General features: G+C 47.7%; 1 protein-coding gene across 3 annotated transcripts in view; it reads right to left on the reverse strand.

Moving 5' to 3' along the window:
* The window catches only part of LOC134630285 (receptor-type tyrosine-protein phosphatase beta-like), a 30,613-nt gene that overhangs the window by 4,430 nt on the left and 7,695 nt on the right, over positions 1–18,488 (reverse strand). For 2 of the 3 annotated variants that reach the window (XM_063477447.2, XM_063477449.1), the window contains 24 exons: positions 15,603–15,911; positions 15,009–15,272; positions 13,339–13,602; positions 12,918–13,181; positions 12,541–12,810; positions 12,177–12,443; positions 10,107–10,370; positions 9,615–9,878; positions 8,714–8,977; positions 7,705–7,968; positions 7,339–7,608; positions 4,550–4,813; positions 4,159–4,425; positions 3,612–3,902; positions 3,260–3,538; positions 3,031–3,180; positions 2,430–2,706; positions 2,087–2,199; positions 1,874–1,979; positions 1,712–1,789; positions 747–764; positions 578–659; positions 270–360; positions 113–189 (listed from right to left, as the gene is read on the reverse strand). In XM_063477447.2, the coding sequence (XP_063333517.1) occupies positions 113–189; positions 270–360; positions 578–659; positions 747–764; positions 1,712–1,789; positions 1,874–1,979; positions 2,087–2,199; positions 2,430–2,706; positions 3,031–3,180; positions 3,260–3,538; positions 3,612–3,902; positions 4,159–4,425; positions 4,550–4,813; positions 7,339–7,608; positions 7,705–7,968; positions 8,714–8,977; positions 9,615–9,878; positions 10,107–10,370; positions 12,177–12,443; positions 12,541–12,810; positions 12,918–13,181; positions 13,339–13,602; positions 15,009–15,272; positions 15,603–15,911 (5,057 nt within the window). The remainder of the gene's footprint in view (positions 1–112; positions 190–269; positions 361–577; positions 660–746; positions 765–1,711; positions 1,790–1,873; positions 1,980–2,086; positions 2,200–2,429; positions 2,707–3,030; positions 3,181–3,259; positions 3,539–3,611; positions 3,903–4,158; positions 4,426–4,549; positions 4,814–7,338; positions 7,609–7,704; positions 7,969–8,713; positions 8,978–9,614; positions 9,879–10,106; positions 10,371–12,176; positions 12,444–12,540; positions 12,811–12,917; positions 13,182–13,338; positions 13,603–15,008; positions 15,273–15,602; positions 15,912–18,488) is intronic. The other variant, XM_063477448.1, reaches the window with a different exon arrangement.

An 18,488-nucleotide genomic window follows, 5' to 3' on the forward strand; every position in this document is an offset into this window, starting at 1 on the left:
CCTACTCATCTGAGTAAAAACTAAGATGCACTGCATGTTTTTATGTTTTCACTCTTTACTGCACTTTAAATGGATCTCCAGTGTGGTGCATCTCAAGTCTGTACTGACTTACTGGGATGTAACTGGCATTGATGTAGTCAGAGCAGGGGTCGTCATCAACGTAGGACAGCTTGACCCTCGTCGAGTCGTCTGAATATGAGAAAGGCAGTTAGACCCAGACCTTCTACAACCCGGTGATCTCTTATTGTGTCTGTGGGTTCTTGACTCACAGGGCAGGATGTTATTGTATCGGTTCTTTCCCCGGTTCTCCGGCAGCAGAGCCGAGTCCAGAGGCTGGTTACGACCGACGTCCTTCAGATCCTGATAGGGAGAAAATAAAAGCGATTCACAACACAAACAAAGGCCCACTCTGAACACTCTTAAACGTCAAAATAGTGAAAACAGACAGGATAAACCCTGGATCTAACATCCTGCACCATCCTCAATGTTGCCACAAGTTTGTTTATTCTTGAGGGATGTGATATGCTGAAGCTGGGGTCTTTCAATGAGGAACAAATTAGTTTTATTGATCGCTGACCTCATACTCCTCTGACATCAGGTAGTTGGAGTCAGCCTGTAGTTTGCTGTAGTGAGACTCAAAGTTCACAATCTTAATGGGACTGCAGGAGAAAAGAAAACATTTAAAACTAGAAAAATTCACAAAAGGTCAAAGATGAACCTGAAGCAGTGTGAACGGAATTACAGACCTGGAGATTCGACGGCTGCTGAGGAGCAAAAGGCAGAGAGAGAGAGAGACCTCAGAGTTTAAACCTAATGATGCATTTTCATCTGTACACACACGCAGTACTACATGCAGTACTACATGCAGTACTACATGCATTAATCAGACCCTCCTCTGAAGGAAAATAATCTGTCACAATGCAATCACATGTCCGCAGAAACAAAGGCATAACAGTACTCTGACTGTAGTATCAGTTCAGTTCTGATGCTGCCTTCAGCAGGTAAGGGAGCTGAAGGTGCCGCAGCACCCCCTGGTGGATTTTAGAGGACATGCATGTCCATCAGTGTATCATGCAGGTAAGGGAATTCCAGAAAGCTGATTCTGTTTATCCGGACATCTTCAGTGGGAGAAACGTTTCGTCATCGTCCAGGTGACTTCTTCAATCTCAGCTGACTGCAGGTTTCAACCTTATAAACAGGACATTTGCACAGTGACTGAAACTATCGTCCTTCCAAAAGACCTGTGGAGACCATCTCTGAATCGAGGAGGGGGCCTAAGGGTCACCATCTTACAATGCTGTGATTGCAGCCATTCCCCAACTCTCTGTGAATGGGACTCATGGCCATCGATCAATGATCACAGATCAGTGATCGTGACATTTTCCATATTAATGATCATAAACTGACCTCACAGCCCATTGGTCACCAGTGGCGCTAGTGTCAGTCATTGTGCAGGTGCTTATAAGGTTGATACCTGCAGTCAGCTGAGACTAAAGAAGTCACCTGATGATAATGAAACGTTTCTCCCACTGAAGACGTCCAGATGAACAGGATCAACTTTCTGGGTAAAAAACTAATGATTTTATTTCATATTAACGGTGGCGAGAGTTTGCACTCTTACTGTTTCATTTCAAATGTGTTGTATAGAGTGTTATGAAAGGTGAGTCACTGTGCAAACATCCCTGAACATTATTGATTATTGATTACTTACCCTCTGACACCCAGCTGGTTCCCTGCTGCTGCTCTCTCTCTCCTCATATTTATCCTGACCTCCAGCCTCTCTTCCTCACTGGTGGAAACACAGCAGCACCGTTTAACCTAAACAAAGCTAAGCAGGTGTACCTTACAGACAGGTGCGTCCTCTGATACTCACACTTTGCGAGTTCTGTGCCTGCAGACAAACAGAACGGTGATTCCCACAATCACAGCAGCGAGGAAGAGTCCAGCACTCACACCTTCGATGACACCGCTCAGAGGCTCTGCAGGAGGAAACACAACTGTGATACTTTTCTGAATTTTTTACCTGCACCTGCTCATCCCAGCTTGACCTCAGGTGTATTTTAATCGAGCTAAGGTTTGTTCTCACCAGCCTCAGTGATGATGGGTTGCGATAGGCAGGTGTCAGAGAACAGTGGAGACAAGACACTCAAGTCCTTTGCATCATCATCAAACAGCTGAGTGAAAGCTCGGACGCTGATCCTGGAGACAAACACAGACGCCCCTAAGGTTATTCACGCAACGCCTGACCTTAGAGGTAACACTGGAGCAAAAAGTCTACGGGGCTGAAAGGTTCAGAGATGATGAGCTGGTTCTAACAAACCATTAAGGCTCCAGGTTTCTGGTCAGTCTACCGCCCTGGAGTGCTGCAGTTTGGAGGAAGTGGACACGGAGTCAAGTACCTGACATTCATGCAGAGGATTTTTCAGTACCTGTAGGCAGTCTTTGGCTTCAGGGGTCCATCACAGAAGTGGTTCAGATCTCCGCTAGACTCTGGGTCCTGGTCTGAGCCTCTGGCATCACAGGTGCCCCCTAGCAAGTCCATCCCAGTCCCCAAGCTGATGTTAAAGCTCTGGGTGGTGCTGTCAGGGCTCTCGGTGCATCGGCTGGGGAAATAGCTGGTCTGGTAGGACCTGACGGAGCTGTTGGAGCTGTAGTCCAGGTAGGAGGGCAGTGGGTGCTTCTGCTCCAGCTGCATTAGGCTAACATCTTCAAAAACAAACCAGAAGATTCAGGATTAGATTATTGCATCCTATTATCATCCTTCTGTCTGTCCATCCATTATTATTTCCGTTATCCATCTATTAATTCCATAATCCATCCCATCATCCATTATTTATCCCAAAAGAAGAGGTATGAGGGAATGGTGAAAAAAATGACAGCACACACAATTTAAGACCGATACCACCAATTGAAGTCAGGTGACCAGAACTACAGGAAGGAGATCCAAGAGGAGTTACTACAGATTCTTTTCAGGAGGACCAACCAATCAGAAGAATTCCAGTAAACTGGCCTTATGTGGATGCTGCTCACCTTCAGACTCAGTCACTACTACAGTGAAGTACTTAACAGCTCCATTGACGTCACTGAACCAGCTGCAGTTAAACTGGAAGGAGATGGAGGACTTGGTGACCACAGCAGACTGCTCACTGACCCGGGTACCGGAGGGGGGCACCGGAGGACCTTCAAGAGTCAAGAGGAGGACAGCATGTTAAACACCCTCCGTCACACTGAGGACATGTTAACTTCCACTCGCTCTTACGGTCAAGCATGGTGACCATGTTGTCCTGAGCCTCGTCGCTGGGCTTCCCACCAGACATGACCTTCACAGAGACCGTGTAGTGTTTGTGAGGCTCCAGCTCAGTGATGATGTAGCTGTTGGAGTCCCGCTCAGCGAGTCTGGAGTACATCAGTGTGTGGGAATCCTTGCGGAGACACTCGATGGTGTAGGAGTCGTAATCGGTGTCCGGGGTTACCCAGGAGCAGGAGATGGAGGTGGAACTCTGAGGGCGACAGTGGAGGCTGTGGACTCTCTCTGGCTCTGTAGACGAAAGTAATGGAGTGAAACCACATGACAATTCAAATCAGAATTGACATAAAGTGCTGCCACCTACTGGTGCGGATGCTTTTGCGGATAGGTGTGCTATAGGTAGGTGTGGCCCCAGGCTCTGTGGTCCCACTGATGGTGCGGAGGCTGAAGTTGTAGAGCCGTCCAGGGAACATCCCCCTCAGGATGCGGTTGCTGGACGTCCGGGTGTGGTACGGATTGATGATGGACAGCCGGTCCCGAGGAGTCCACTGCAGGTCAAAGTCATCATAGTCGGAGTCCACAGGGCCACTCCATGTGATCTCCAGGGAGGTGTTGGTCACCCCCCTGAACAAGATGGAGGCAGGTGGTCTGGGAGCTGAGGAGGGGCAGGATTTGTTGCTGATCAGAAACTATTCCAATTCGTGTGTCTCTGCTTAAAATTAGGATTTCATTTGTTCTGCTCCTCATGTTTCTAGACTTTATGTTTTAAAATGTCTCTTGTTACTTTATGTTGCGACTGCGTGCTGCACTGATAAAACTGGAAAAATGCATTTTGCTAAACCACTGAAACTGCTGACTGAATATCAAGGAATACTGAGGTGATCTGAGCTCTAACAGAAGCTGCATCTTACCCGTCCGGCCCAGGGTGCTTGCCCTGTTGCTGAGCCCGCCGCTCTGGCTCAGCACCTCGGCTCGATACAGGCGACCCGCTACAAGGCCTGAGAAGATGAACCCTGTGGCCTCTGAGCCCAGCTGATGCATGGCCTGCTGAGAACCGTTGGGGTTGTAGAGATACAGCTGGTATCCACTTAGATCACCGTCACCACGCTCCCAGTTTACCCAAAGACTGTCAGACTGGTTTCCACTCTTAGCTTTCAGGAACGCTGCGGCTGACGGGACTGAAGAGAAACACGATCACCGATACAATCTGCAAGTCCACTCTTCGGATACAGAAGGCATAATATCCTTTACATTTTATTTCCAGTCAAGGACCGTGTACTCGGGAGGACCAGCTGGTCTCACCTGTTCTGGCGTCGATGGAGGTCTGGTTGGTCTGGTCTCCACTGTGGATCTGGATCAACATCTTGTAAGGAGCACCAGGTCTGAGGCCCTGAAAAGAGCACTGCTGACTGTTGGACTGGACGCGCTTTTTCTCGTGCAGCTGGTCATTACGATCATACAGAAAAACTTCATACAGCTGAAAGTCTCCCTCTGGTGGTGACCAGTGGAAGGACAGGCTGGTGGTGGTGTTTGCAGCGACGGCCAGATTGGTGACCACCGCTGGGTCTACAGGAGAAGGGACGAGGGAAGCTTTTAACGTTCACTTCAATTTCATCAATCAAACTGTTTATTTGAGGAGAGAAATCAAGAGTTTCTCACACATCACTGTAAATCGATTTTAGGTCAAACCACCAGAACCTGGTGAGTTATTCATTTTCTTTCTCAGTATTGTTCCAACTAAATAGTCTAAGGAGCCTGGAAAGAAAAGCATCTGGACGTCTTTAAGCTGCTTGAAGACGTTTCACCTCTCATCTGAGAAGCTTCTTCAGTTCTAGGGTCAAATAGTGGAGAGTCCCAGATTTAAACCCAGTGGGAGTATCCCCCCAAAGAGGGACAAAGGACCCCCTGATGATCCTCTAATCACCTGAGCCAAGGCATGAAAACGGGTGTGGGTCACAATCAGCCAGGGTTTCAGGTGAGCTCATTGTTAAACCTGGCCCCACCCTATCATGTGATTTCCTGAGGTCAGATGGCCCAGGATGTGAGTGGGCGTTAAAGCGTCTGGGAAGGATCTCAGAACTGGATTATAGATGGCAGACAGTTGGTGTCGTAAACCACTGCCTCTGTTCAAAGATGGTCGCTCACAGTGGACATAGATGGCTTCTTTCACTCCTCTTTCAAACCATCTGTCCTCTCTGTCCAAAATGTGAACATTGCCATCCTCTGTGGAGGTGGCTCTTCTATGTTGTGCCATGCGCTTGTGAAGTGGCTGTTTGGTCTCTCCGATGTAGAGGTCTGTGCATTCCTTGTTACACTGTACAGCATACACCACGTTGTTAAGTTTGTGTTTTGGAGTTTTGTCAACTAAATACTTTCTCAAAATATTCTGACTTGTCTATGAAATGTACAGTGGGATGCAAAAGTTTGGGCAACCTTGTTAATAGTCATTATTTTCCTGTATAAATTGTTGGTTGTTACAATAAAAAATGTCAGTTAAATATATCATATAGGAGACACACACAGTGATATTTGAGAAGTGAAATGAAGTTTATTGGATTTACAGAAAGTGTGCAATAATTATTTAAACAAAATCAGGCAGGTGCATAAATTTGGGCACTGTTGGCATTTTATTGATTCCAAAACCTTTAGAACTAATTATTGGAACTCAGATTGGCTCGGTAAGCTCAGTGACCCCTGACCTACATACACAGGTGAATCCAATAATGAGAAAGAGTATTTAAGGGGGTCAATTGTAAGTTTCCCTCCTCTTTTAATTTTCTCTGAAGAGCAGCAACATGGGGGTCTCAAAACAACTCTCAGATGACCTGAAGACAAAGATTGTTCACCATCATGGTTTAGGGGAAGGACACAGAAAGCTGTGTCAGAGATTTAAGCCGTCTGTTTCCACAGTTAGGAACATATTGAGACAATGGAAGACCACAGGCTCAGTTCAAGTTAAGGTTCGAAGTGGCAGACCAAGAAAAATCTCGGATAGACAGAAGCGACGAATGGTGAGAACAGTCAGAGTCGACCCACAGACCAGCACCAAAGACCTACAACATCATCTTGCAGCAGATGGAGTCGCTGTGCATCGTTCAACCATTCGGTGCACTTTACACAAGGAGATGCCGTATGTGAGAGTGATGCAGAGGAAGCCTTTTCTCCGCCCACAGCACAAATAGAGCCGCTAAAGCACATTTGGACATGTCAGCTTCATTCTGGAATAAGGTGCTGTGGACTGATGAAACGAAAATTGAGTTATTTGGGCATAACAAGGGGCGTTATGCATGGAGGAAACAGAACACAGCATTCCAAGAAAAACACCTGCTACCTACAGTAAAATATGGTGCTGGTTCCATCATGCTGTGGGGCTGTGTGGCCAGTGCAGGGACTGGGAATCTTGTCAAAGTTGAGGGACACATGGATTCCACTCAGTATCAGCAGATTCTGGAGACCAATGTCCAGGAATCAGTGACAAAGCTGAAGCTGCGCCAGGGCTGGATCTTTCAACAAGACAACGACCCAAAACACTGCTGAAAATCCACTAAGGCATTCATGCAGAGGAACAAGTACAACGTTCTGGAATGGCCGTCTCAATCCCAGACCTGAATATTATTGAAAATCTGTGGTGTGAGTTAAAGAGAGCCGTCCATGCTCGGAAGCCATCAAACCTGAATGAATTAGAGATGTTTTGTAAAGAGGAATGGTCCAAAATACCTTCAACCACAATCCAGACTCTCATTGGAACCTACAGGAAGCGTTTAGAGGCTATAAGTTCTGCAAAAGGCGGATCTACTAAATATTGATTCCATTTCTTTTTTTGTGGTGCCCAAATTTATGCACCTGCCTGATTTTGTTTAAACAATTATTGCAAACTTTCTGTAAATCCAATAAACTTCATTTCACTTCTCAAATATTACTGTGTGTGTCTCCTATATGATATATTTAACTGACATTTTTAATTGTAACAACCAACGATTTATACAGGAAAATAATGACTATTAACAAGGTTGCCCAAACTTTTGCATCCCACTGTATAAAACATCAGGTTTTCCTCCATCACATTCAAAGTGAGAAACAGGAAGTCTTACTTGTCCGAGCCTCAGTGCTGACCCCAACACTGTGGACCCCGCCGCTGGTGGTCTGGACCAGGACTCGATACTTCTTTCCTGGTGTGAGGCCGTCAAACTGCTGCCAGGTGTGTCCAAAGGGCTGAGAGACGTTTCTCACCATGCTGCCTCTGTCATCCAGAACTTGGAGGACATATCCATCAGCCACACCCAGAGCCTCCTGCCAGCTCACCTGGATACTACAGGTGGTGTGGTGGGAGTCCACCTGGAGCCCTGTCACTGCAGAGGGGACTGAGGAACACAGGGATGATGCAGAGCGCAGTAAGGACCAGCTAATCTGTACGACAGCATGGTGTATATTCACTGTACAGAGGTGTGTCCTCTAACCTGTACGCCCTGTGACCGTGTTGTTGTTCACCAGGTCTCCACTCACAGACTGAACCATGATGGTGTACACCTGGCCGGGCTGCAGGGAGCCGAACGTCACCTCGTTCTGGTGCTTGAGGACGCTTCGGACACTTAACTTTCGACTTTCTCTGTAGAGAAACACGGAGAATCCGTCTACATCGCCCGGACCAGGAGTCCAGCTCACCATCAGACTGCTGCTGTCTCCACTGTTGCTAACGTGGATGTTCTTCACTTTACTGGGAACTGAAAGATGACAAAGAGCTTTTGATCTACAGCATTTTTGCTCTTTACTTCAAGGTTTAATGATGATCATGTCCACAAAAGCAAAAGCAGAGGTGATAATAAGTCTCAGTGGTAATCTGGTTAATTGTAGCTGCCTGCTACTGATGATTTAGATGTAGAGATACCGTTCCCAGAGCAACTGCTGAGAAACTGCAGCTCCACCAGGAGGCATTATAAAATGATCTGACTTCCCTGATATGTTGTGTCCGTGAGTCTAAGGAGCTTGGAAAGAAAAGCGAGGGTCATGGACCCCCTCCTCTGCCTAACCACATGAGCCAAGACGTGAAAACGGGTGTGGGTTTGGGGTGAACCCATTGTGAGACCTTGCCCCACCCTATCATGTGATCAAATGACCCAAGGTGTGAGTCACCCACATCATGACCCTCTTAGGGACACTCCCGATAGGGCTTAAAAATCTGGGACTCTCTTAGAACTGGAGAAGCTTCTCGGATGAAACATCTTCACTAATCTTAAAGAATTCCCGATGCTTTTCTTTCCAAGCTCCTTAGACTGCAATGACCTGGCTGACTGAGAAACTCCACCAACATCTTCACAGACATTGCAGTGCAGGACTCTACAAATAAGCCGTAACTGATTTTCAGGATGTTTTGTAAACTGTAAATTACCAAGATTTTCCTTTTTGAACATGGAGTGCTGCATTATGTGGTGTGATGTTTAGAGGCAGCAGACCTCTGTGACCTCTGACCTGTGCGACCCTCTATGTACCGGGCCTTCTGATTGGTGCCGCTGTATGTGGAAACTATGATCTTGTAAAGCCGCCCAGGTGTGAGTGATGACAGGATGCAATCCCTCACGCCGCTGCCCAGAGTGATGGGAGGAAACACCTTCATGTCGCTGAACAGCAGCTGCACTTCGTAGTGATCCACGTCACCCGGAGCTGCCATCCACGTCACCCGCAGGTCCTCGGTGCCCCGCCCAGCCAGAGTCAGGGAACGCACCGCCGCTGGGACTGAAGGATGGACGTGACATGACCCACAGTTAGTCTCCAGGAGCCTCAGAGAGCAGATTTGCTTTGTAAGAAATTTCTGTGTGAACTTGTTTTGAATTTGAAATGAACAAGGATGTTGCTGCTGTTTAAGCACATCATCAAAACTCCTGCAGAGACACTGAGAGACAAGAACATCTGCTGATAAGTCATGTTTCTCTGTTCATCCTGGTTCAGATCTGAGACTTTGGTGCTTTATTCCCACATCTTATTTTGTTGTAACAAGCAAAACATATGAACGTGATATAAACAAGTATTCATGTATCCATCCATCCACCCATCATCCATCCACCTATCATCAAAAATGCCCGGTCCCCTGCTATTCTCGTGGGACACAGAGGTGTTTCAAGTCCAGCTGAGGGACATAGCATGTCCGGGGTCTCCTCCCAGATGGACCGAAACATCTCAGCTAGCTTCCTTCAAAGAGGAGGAGCAGCAGCAGATCTGGCAACAAATACAGTTTTTCTTTCCTTCTCACCGATCGATAGATCTATCGCCTGCTGAGCTCGACTGCATCCTGACATGTATCATCTAGTTTACTCGCTGAACGATGCAGCATTCATGTTCCTAATGAGCCTGACTGAGGTCAAAGGTCACTCACAGGTGCTGCCATGGGTGGAGGCAATGGCTTCGTACTTTCCGCTCCACGTGGTCACTAGCACTGTGTAGAGTCTGCCGGGCACCAGGCCGGTGAACACGCAGTTGTGCTCCGTCTTTGGAACCGTCTTGTTTTGCAGGAAGACGTTGTTGTGCTTGATGAACACCTGGTACAGGTCGAAGTCTCCAGCAGCGTGACGCCAATACACCTTCAGGTAGCTGTCCGAAGCATTGTGGGTCGCTGTGGGGCTCTGGACCTTCGACGGCTCTGATGGAGGATGATCAGAAAAGACTGATGATACCGGAGTTTACGGTGTTTTGTGTAGAAAAGCTACAGCAGGTACAGAGCCAGGTGTGTATAGACCTGGACAAGCACATGTTGGTAACATTTTTGCTGTTTAACACTTACAAACTGAATTAATTGCTCTAAAGTGCCGACTTTACTGGAACGTGGTTTAAAATTCTGACTGGTCGATGCTGTGAGTGGTGTACATACGTGTCCTCTCCTGGATGAAAGTGTGGTTTTTGTAGAGATCGCTGCAGGTAGTGATGGAGATGTTGTAGAGGCGTCCAGACACCAGCGAGTCGAAAACGCATGTTGGGGTCGACTTGGGCACGGTGAGGGTGTGAATGGTCCTCTCCCCGTCACTCAGGGTCACCAGGTATCTGTCCACCTCACCTACAGCCTGACTCCAAGACACGCTGAGGAAGTCCGTGCGCCCGTTGTTGCTGACCCTGACATCGCTCACTGCCGCCGGCACTGAAGGGGTAGGAAGAGGGCGGAGTCAGAGTAAACACACAAGCACACTCGTTTTCGTACCTTAGCTTACCCTAACCATAACCTAACTGTGACACTAAAAGCACATTTTGAGTCTCAAAAACATCTTCAAACTGGTGGGGATGGCTGTTCCCACTGCTGGAGCATCAGAACAAAGACTAATAACAGTGTCAGTTAAAGGCCAGTGAATAAAAATGAGTTTTTAACCTGGATTTAAAGACCACCACTGAGGCAGACTGCCTGATGTGAAGAGGAAGATCATCCCAAAGCTTCAGGGCCACAGTAGAGGACACTCGATCTCCTCTAAGTTTCAGAGTTAGGGCCTGAGAGCAACAGCTGCTCAGCTGAGTGAACGAGGGGGGACATAGGGCAAATAAACAGGCGCCAGAGTAGTTAAGGATTTAAAAACCAGTAAAAAAATTTTTGAAATAGATCCTCAGTACAATTTTAAGCCAGTGTAGGGAGGCCAGAACCAGAGTAATATGCCCAAATGTTCTTTTACCAGTTAAAACCGGTGCTGCAGCGTTCTGCACCAGCTGCAGGAGTGACAGAGAGCCCTGTTGAATGATGTGTTCTACCTCATTTTTATTCTTCTTCTAATTATATTTAAACTTTTTGACACCGCAGGGACTGCACTTTATATTTTTTGTACTTGTTACAACGACAGTTAAGATATTCTGTTCTATTCAACCAAACCTGTACCTGTGGAGAGCTCTGACAGGAGCACAGAGAACATGTAGAGATCACACGGGGGGAGCACTGAATCGTGATGCTGTAATGTAGCAATGCTGAGCTCTGTCTGCACACTGTGAGCTCCAAACCCAGAAGCTTTAGAAAAACATGAAAATCTCAGAGTAAAATTAAAATGCAGACAACCTCTCGCTCCTGAGATCATCAAAGTAAGCGACTCGTTCTTATACGGCGCCTCTCTTCTCCCAGAGCACTCAAAGTACTTTTTACAAGGCGCCTCATTCACACCAGCACTCTGTTTTGTAACAACCACTCACACACATTCATTCTCCGAGCCACCTGGATCAAAGCGGATGAGCATATTTTCGGCTGCTTCTGCCAAAGTCTGTTTATTTTGATCAGTTTCAAAGATGAAATCGTGGCTACTCTGCACGCTCTTTATGTTATGTGATCTTCATAAAGTCCTCTGAAGGTTATACAACGGCTGCCAGCGCTGGTGAAGAACAATGAAGCTCCGCCCTGACGGGAAGTCTCTCTCTAAGTGACCTTCAGCTTCTTTTGTGTTGTTGTTGTCGTCAGCGCTTCCTGAAAATTCCTCACAAATTCCTGCTTTTCACTAATATCCTGCTCTCAGTTCAACAAGCACACAAAGTAAGAATGTGTCTGAAATACACAGAGTCAATACATAATCAATGGTATTATTGATTTTATTATGATCAATAATACTATTACTACGTCACATATACACCTATTTTTATTTCTGAAAGACTTGATGCGCATTAACTTCTGTCCAGTTAAACGATTGATAAATGCTATTAACAGTTAGCAGTGTTAATGATAATACTGACCAGCTGGCACAGTTTGTTTAGCTGCATGTTTTAATTCCTCAGGTTAGTTCAGGGTTACCCAGACATAAATGAGCCTGTGCTGTTCTCATTGCTGTCAGGTGTGACTCACTGGTACAGCCTTCTACACATCATGCTGGTAAATCTCCCACAGCGTGAGCACTTTGTTTAAGCTGCCGCGGCGAGCTGCAACCCAACTGCAGCTCAACTCCACCTTCGTGTTGTTCCTGAAACGACTGCTGGCGTTTCTTACCTGTGCGTCCCTCGGACACCGTCTGTCTGGAGACGTGGCCCCCTCGGACCGTGGTCACCACCACGCGATACAGGGCACCCGGTCTCAGGGCCTGGAAGCTGAGGCTGCTGATGTTGGCCATCACGCTCTCATTCTTGATGACGCTGCTGTCGTGAACCAGCAGGACTTGGTAGGAGTCCAGATATCCGGAGGCCGGTGCCCACCGCGCCTGCAGGCTGTCGGTGCTGCCGAGGTTGGAGAGCTGCAGCCCACTGACCTGAGCCGGAGCTGAGGGGGTGGAGAAAGGAAACGCATTACAACAGGAACAACAATAACGCTTCATTAATACTACAATCGTGGCATCGTCATCGTCGCTGTGACGTACTGGTCCGTGCCGTCACAGAGGCGGAACTGCTCAGGTTACCGCTGTTGGTTGTCACGGTAATGATGTACTGGCCCCCAGGCGTGATGCTGTTGAAAGTGCACTCTTTGGCCTCCCAGCCGAGGACCCTCTGATCAACGATGGTGGCAGCGGCGGTTGCCCACCTGAGGAGCACGGTGAAGCCGTCCCATTGTCCGAGCGGCCGACTCCACCGGACGCTTAGCGAGGTTTCGTCAGCCTGGCGTACGAGCAGCTGCTGCACGGGCCACGGCGCTGCAGAGAGGAAGGGGTGGGGTCAACAACACTGATGCCGACTAATTTTGGAAGTTCAGACTTCAAGCATGTTGGTCAAAAGAACAGAAGCAGGAGTGTGAACTGACCCAGCTGACTGCTGCAGCGCGCCGTGTTGCCCAGAACGCCGCTGTGAACTGTGACCTCTGCGCTGTAGAGTCGTCCGGGGACCAGGCCGAGGATGGAGAAGGCGTGCTGCCTGCTTGCCTTACTGACGGTCTCATTTGCCAGAACCACCGAGCCGTTCTTCAGGATGACGCTGTAGTTCTCCCAGTCGCCTCTGGGGGGCAGCCAGCTGAGCCACAGTGTTCGAGCATCAGCCGACATGGAGAGCGCTGACACCTGGTCAGGTACTGAAACAGCCCGAGACAGACGGGGAAATTAAAAGCAATAAAAACAACACAGACCGCCAGCCGAGGGCGTCTGAGTCTGTGGTCCAGCGTTCTCACCTCCACCTGACGCGATGGCATGTACCTGTAACTCTGTACCTGCTCTCTGAGCTGAACTCACCTGTCCTCGCTGTGCTCCTGCTCTCGGTGCTCTGACCGCCTGCTGAGGAGCTGACTGACACCTCGTAGCTACGCCCGGGGGTCAGACCCTCAAACTCCACTTGGGTGATGTTGGGGAGAAGGTGACGTAGCTGAGGGTCGGATCCTGGAGCCCTCAGGGTCACCAGGTAGGATTCCACCCCTCCTTTAGGTGGGAGCCAGGAGGCCCGCAGGCGGTCTGAGCTGCCGTTGTTTTCGAGGACGAGACGTGACACTGGTGCTGGGGCTGAAGAAAAGGAGGAGGAGGAGGACCCACGTTAGACTCATGTTTGTACCTCTTCTTCCTGTTTCACCTGAACTTTACCAACTGTCTCATGTGTTCACCTGGAAACAGCAGCAGTGTTTCAGAAGCAATACAATGATTAATGGGCGTTTATGTAATGTGGTGTGGGTGGAGAGTCTGCCACGTGTGAACAGATTTACTGAAGCGATGAAGAGGCTGGGTGAGGTGAGCAGCTGTAGACAGAGAAAGGGCGTGAGGGAGAAAGGTCTGAAATATCCCGGAAACGCCGCTGCTGCTGCTGCTGGAAAGAAAAACACGATGACGAAGATCCAGTTTTTATCTTCACGCTGAAGCTCGAACGCTCAGAGGAATGAAGACAACTTCATAAACTTCATGCTGACAGAAATATTTGAAACTATTTTACAGGCTAACAATGCTGAGGTAAAGTCCATCAGTTGCAAATCTCACAGCTGGTCGGCTGTCCAACAAACACACGACTCATTTAAGATGACACAGCAGCAGGACGCAGCCTCGCTGAGTGGATTCACTGCCACTTCAACGCATTAAAGTCTGAACCAGAAAAACAGAACAATGGCATCAAAATGACCGAGGTCACGTTGTGTAAACAACAAAGATGTTTAACGACGCTGTTTAACTCTGCGGAATAAGAAACAAAACGCAGCGATGTTCACATTGTAGACCTCCACAGATATTTGGGACTCAAACCCTATACTGCTCTCCCAAAGTGCGGGTGGGGTTAGGGTCAGCAATGATGACCTCAGACGGTTAAATCTGATTGGTCAGTCGTGAAATCTGAAAAGACCTCATTTTACGCCTATGTGTGGTTGAAAAGTTGAGAAACAGATGAAAGGTTGTCTCCTCAAGCTCATTTTAGCCGTGACTTCCTGTATCCCTGCTGCAGCTTCCTGCTGATTGGAGCTCTGAAGACATCGTAGCTCACATCTGTCTTCGGCTGTTGTTTTTGTGCTTGTCGGGTCTCTCCAGGTGAATGCCTTTTGCTCCCTGCTGATGATCAGAGGAGTTTGTGGAGGTGTTCTGGGGATAACCACACTCAGATGTAGGTGAGCTTTGAGCTCAGTGTTTTTAATGCAGGTTATTTGTATTTCCCAGTTTATGGGTATTTTTAGATGGCATGGTGAAGTAGAACCTGTTCTGCAGATGAGTCCCTGACCTGAAATCTGCTAACTCCATATCTTTGTTTCATCGTCTACAGCATCAAACGGTTTTTTAAGATGCAGGAAGAAAGTGGGTGGAGGTTCAGAGACCTGCACATGAGGGCGTAATCTCTAAATTCACAGTTCACACGTCCATCGAGTGTTTTGGTATTTTAGAAACACGCGTGTACTCAGATTACCTCAGATTCAAACACGGGTCAGTGCTTTCGCTACCTGTGACAGATGCTGTCGAGGCGGATCTCTGAAGGCCGACTGCTTCTGTTACCACGGTGATGCTGTACGGGGTCCCTGGGTGCAGACCATCCAGCTCCGCCGAGGTGCTGCTGTTCTTCAGAGTGATGTTCTTCAGCAGAACGCCAGCCCGATCCCTCAGCAGAACCCTGAGGTTCTCCGTGCGGCCTGAGCCGACCCGCCAAGTCACCCCGAGGCTGTGTGAGGAAGAGGACGCCACCTGCAGGCCGTCCACTGAGGAGGGAGCTGAGGCAGGGAGAGAGGAGCATTACGGAGGGGTGGTGGAGAGATCAGAGGGTATTGACACCACTTTGATGGTCACTGTTTTTCTTTTTAAACCACTTTTGCGCTGAATGAGTTGCTCTTGAACAGTTTTAGTTTTATTCCTTTTTAAAGCTCTTTGTTTTTATTATTATTGATCATGTGATAAGCTCTCAGCCAATCAGGTGCATTCTGATCATGTTCCAGAGCAACATATCCCTCTGAGTGTAAGAATTTCATTGCTGGTAGTGATGTGCTGTTGTTACCTGTAATAAAACTTGAACGTGAGAAGATTCTGGAGGTGTTGTAGCTCACCTGTAGCTGTCATTGCGTGGACAGGTGAGGCGCTCTTGTTCCCAGCTGAAGCTACCACACTGACTTTGTACAGAGTCCCGGGAATCAGGGAGGTGAACATGGCTTGGGAGGCTGCAGAGCCCTTGATTCTGGTCCTGCGCCGGGATCCGGAGCTCGTGTCCTCCAGAGTCACATCGTACCAGTCCACATGACCGGTAGGCCGAGTCCAGGACACCGTCAGAGCCGAGCCGCTTGGAACCGTAAACAGGCTTTTGTGATGAGGTTGAGCTGGGCCCAGCTGGAGGTCCAGATGAGCTGGGCCAACTGGGTCTGAAACAGGAGAGGACCCTCAGTGTATACCCACACTGAAAACAGGAAGTTTTATTTTGAAATGACATTTTACAGCGCTTTTGTTTTCCATTAATTAATATTTGGGTAATTAAAGTTTTTTAAAACTAAGACACTGAACTGTAGCAGTTAGCAGCTTTCAGGAGGTTTGGTTCTGTTCATTCAGAAACACTTTAGACTGGATCAGGCTGTGGTTCCTGCTTGGAGACAGGTTTAGGCTGAGTTTAGGGACAGGCTGAGATTAAGGTTGGGGTTGAAGGTAGTGTTTGGATTGGGGTTGGGTTTTTGGTACAGACTGCGGTGGGCACTGAGATTTGGGTTGAGTTCAAAGGAGTACAAGTTTGGATTGCGGGTTCAAGACCATGGAAGGGGACAGGTTTATGGTGGGTTTGGGGACAGATTTGGGGTTTGAGTTGGACTGGGAGGTTGTGGTCGAGGATCATGGGTGGGGTTGTGGTTTGGATTAGTTGCAGAAAAAAGAAGCAAAGGAAAAAGAAGAAGGAGCACAAGAACATCAAAAACAACACGTGAATTGGCGATTAGTGCAGCTGTCACAACAGCTCTGGTAGAGTTGGCTAGGGAAGACGTTTCAGAGGGATGACCAAGAGATGGTAAATGATTTCCCAAAGCCAACACTATTATCCTGTAAACCAGAGGAGGAAAGACTTCCAATTTAGAGAAGCAGCTAAAACATCTGCATCCAGGTTTGTGGGTCCGAGTTTCAGTTTAGTCGTCAGCACCGCTGCGGACACATCAGTTTTGTTCCATAGTCTGCAGTCTGTTGGTGACCGCCCTACATGTAACATGACCTGCCACCATGTTAGTGGTTTACCACGCCTTTTTAATGACCGGGTTTATTTTTATGTTTAGGCATCTAGAATTGTGAAGTTCTACTGGCTTTGGTGAATTCCCCGTATGGTTGGTGGTCGTGGGCGCAGCGATTGTTACACTGTGCTGCTGCAGAGGCCCATACGCTCGTTTGAGCAGCTAAAAGAATGAGAGCGTTTTCACGGAGGCATGAGTCCACACAGGAAACTGAAAAAAATTGGCTGGGTGGGGCAGGATGATGAGGACAGCCCCCCCAGTCCTGAACTCTGGCCTGTTCTTCGTGATGGCTTCCTGTCTGAGCAGACTTCCCTGCTTGCTGTTGGAAGGCTGGCAACACCCCAAGGACAAAATGTCCGACCCACACAGCACAAGCTCCAAAGCTCCAGAAACGTCAACAGACTTGTAAAGATCCCAAACGACTCTGTGACATTTACAAGACGAGTGGAGCGAAGCACAGCACCTTACCCTGAATGGTGGTCTTCAAACTGCAGCAGAGGAAACATGTCCACGTGATTCACGGCCAGCCTTCAGTCTGACAGTCACCGTCCTGATATGAACGTATTCATTGGGACGAAAATGAACAGAGCAGGAAGAACTTTTCAATGTTGAGACAAAACCAGAGAAAGCTCGGAGGCAGCTGCAGCTGCTCGTTCCAGAAAGTTCCTGATAAACATTCTCTAACAATGGTCTTCATCTCATCTCGAGTGTTTGTTTCCAGAAACACCCCCTCCTCACCCTCCTCTGCTCTCAGCCACTTCCTTCGTTTGTTTGCAGCAGGTCCTGGATCAGTTCAGCGATGGGGGGAGGTCAGGGTTTGGGTTAGTTTAGGCATGTTTTTAGAAAACACTCGTAATCATTAAAGCAAAGCATTAATCGGTCTCATTTACCAACAGTGCACAAATCTGTGGTTCATCAGGACTTTTGTTTTTACTTCGTGAAGACATTTAGAAGTGTCTCTGACCACGCGTACGAACAGATGCCTGTCCATCGTAAGAAAGCACACGTCTTTGAAACGACTGCTAATAATTATTATTGCCTTTTAGACTCTAATTAAAGTTTTCCCAAACATTATAAGCACCGAAATGCTTCTTCTTCTCACAGATCACGTCCTCCTTGTCTCCACGTTTTCTTCTTGTCTGCTTCTCGTTTCACTCCAAACATTGTGGAGCCACAGTCACTGTCTGAGGGGAAACAATATTCAGCAGCCCGTTATTTCAGCCTGATTTATTTATCTCTCTGTTATTTGAAACAGTCGTCACTCCCATGGAAAGCGGTCCCTGATCTGGATTCCTCCTTGGAGTTAGGAAACTGTTTTAAAGGTTTCTGCAGCCAGACGTTGGGCTGGCTGCAGAAACCGTGCAGTGCAGGTTTCTCTCTTACATCATTGCAGCTCTCTTCAACTTCACCTGGCCGTACGCAGGCAGTGAGCACAGTCTGATTTACTAACATTTGTCCCTAAATCTGATGGTGATTATTTTGTTTCCATGCACGTGTTAGTAAAGCGGGTCCAGAGATATTGAATCTTGGAAGTTACAAGTTTGAATATTTTTGACTTATTTTTAGAAATGTTGATTTTATTGTTTGAAGTTTAAAAACCTGGTGCGCTCTAAAACATAATATGATCAATAATCAATAATGTCAGGAGGTTTATCCATGATGGGGAGCACAAGTGCATGGGTGTCATGAGAAAGGGGCGGAGCTTGTTCTAAGTAATGTGACGGTAAAGTTAAA

Source organism: Pelmatolapia mariae, linkage group LG7, assembly GCF_036321145.2.
Source record: "Pelmatolapia mariae isolate MD_Pm_ZW linkage group LG7, Pm_UMD_F_2, whole genome shotgun sequence".
Taxonomy (NCBI): domain Eukaryota; kingdom Metazoa; phylum Chordata; class Actinopteri; order Cichliformes; family Cichlidae; genus Pelmatolapia; species Pelmatolapia mariae.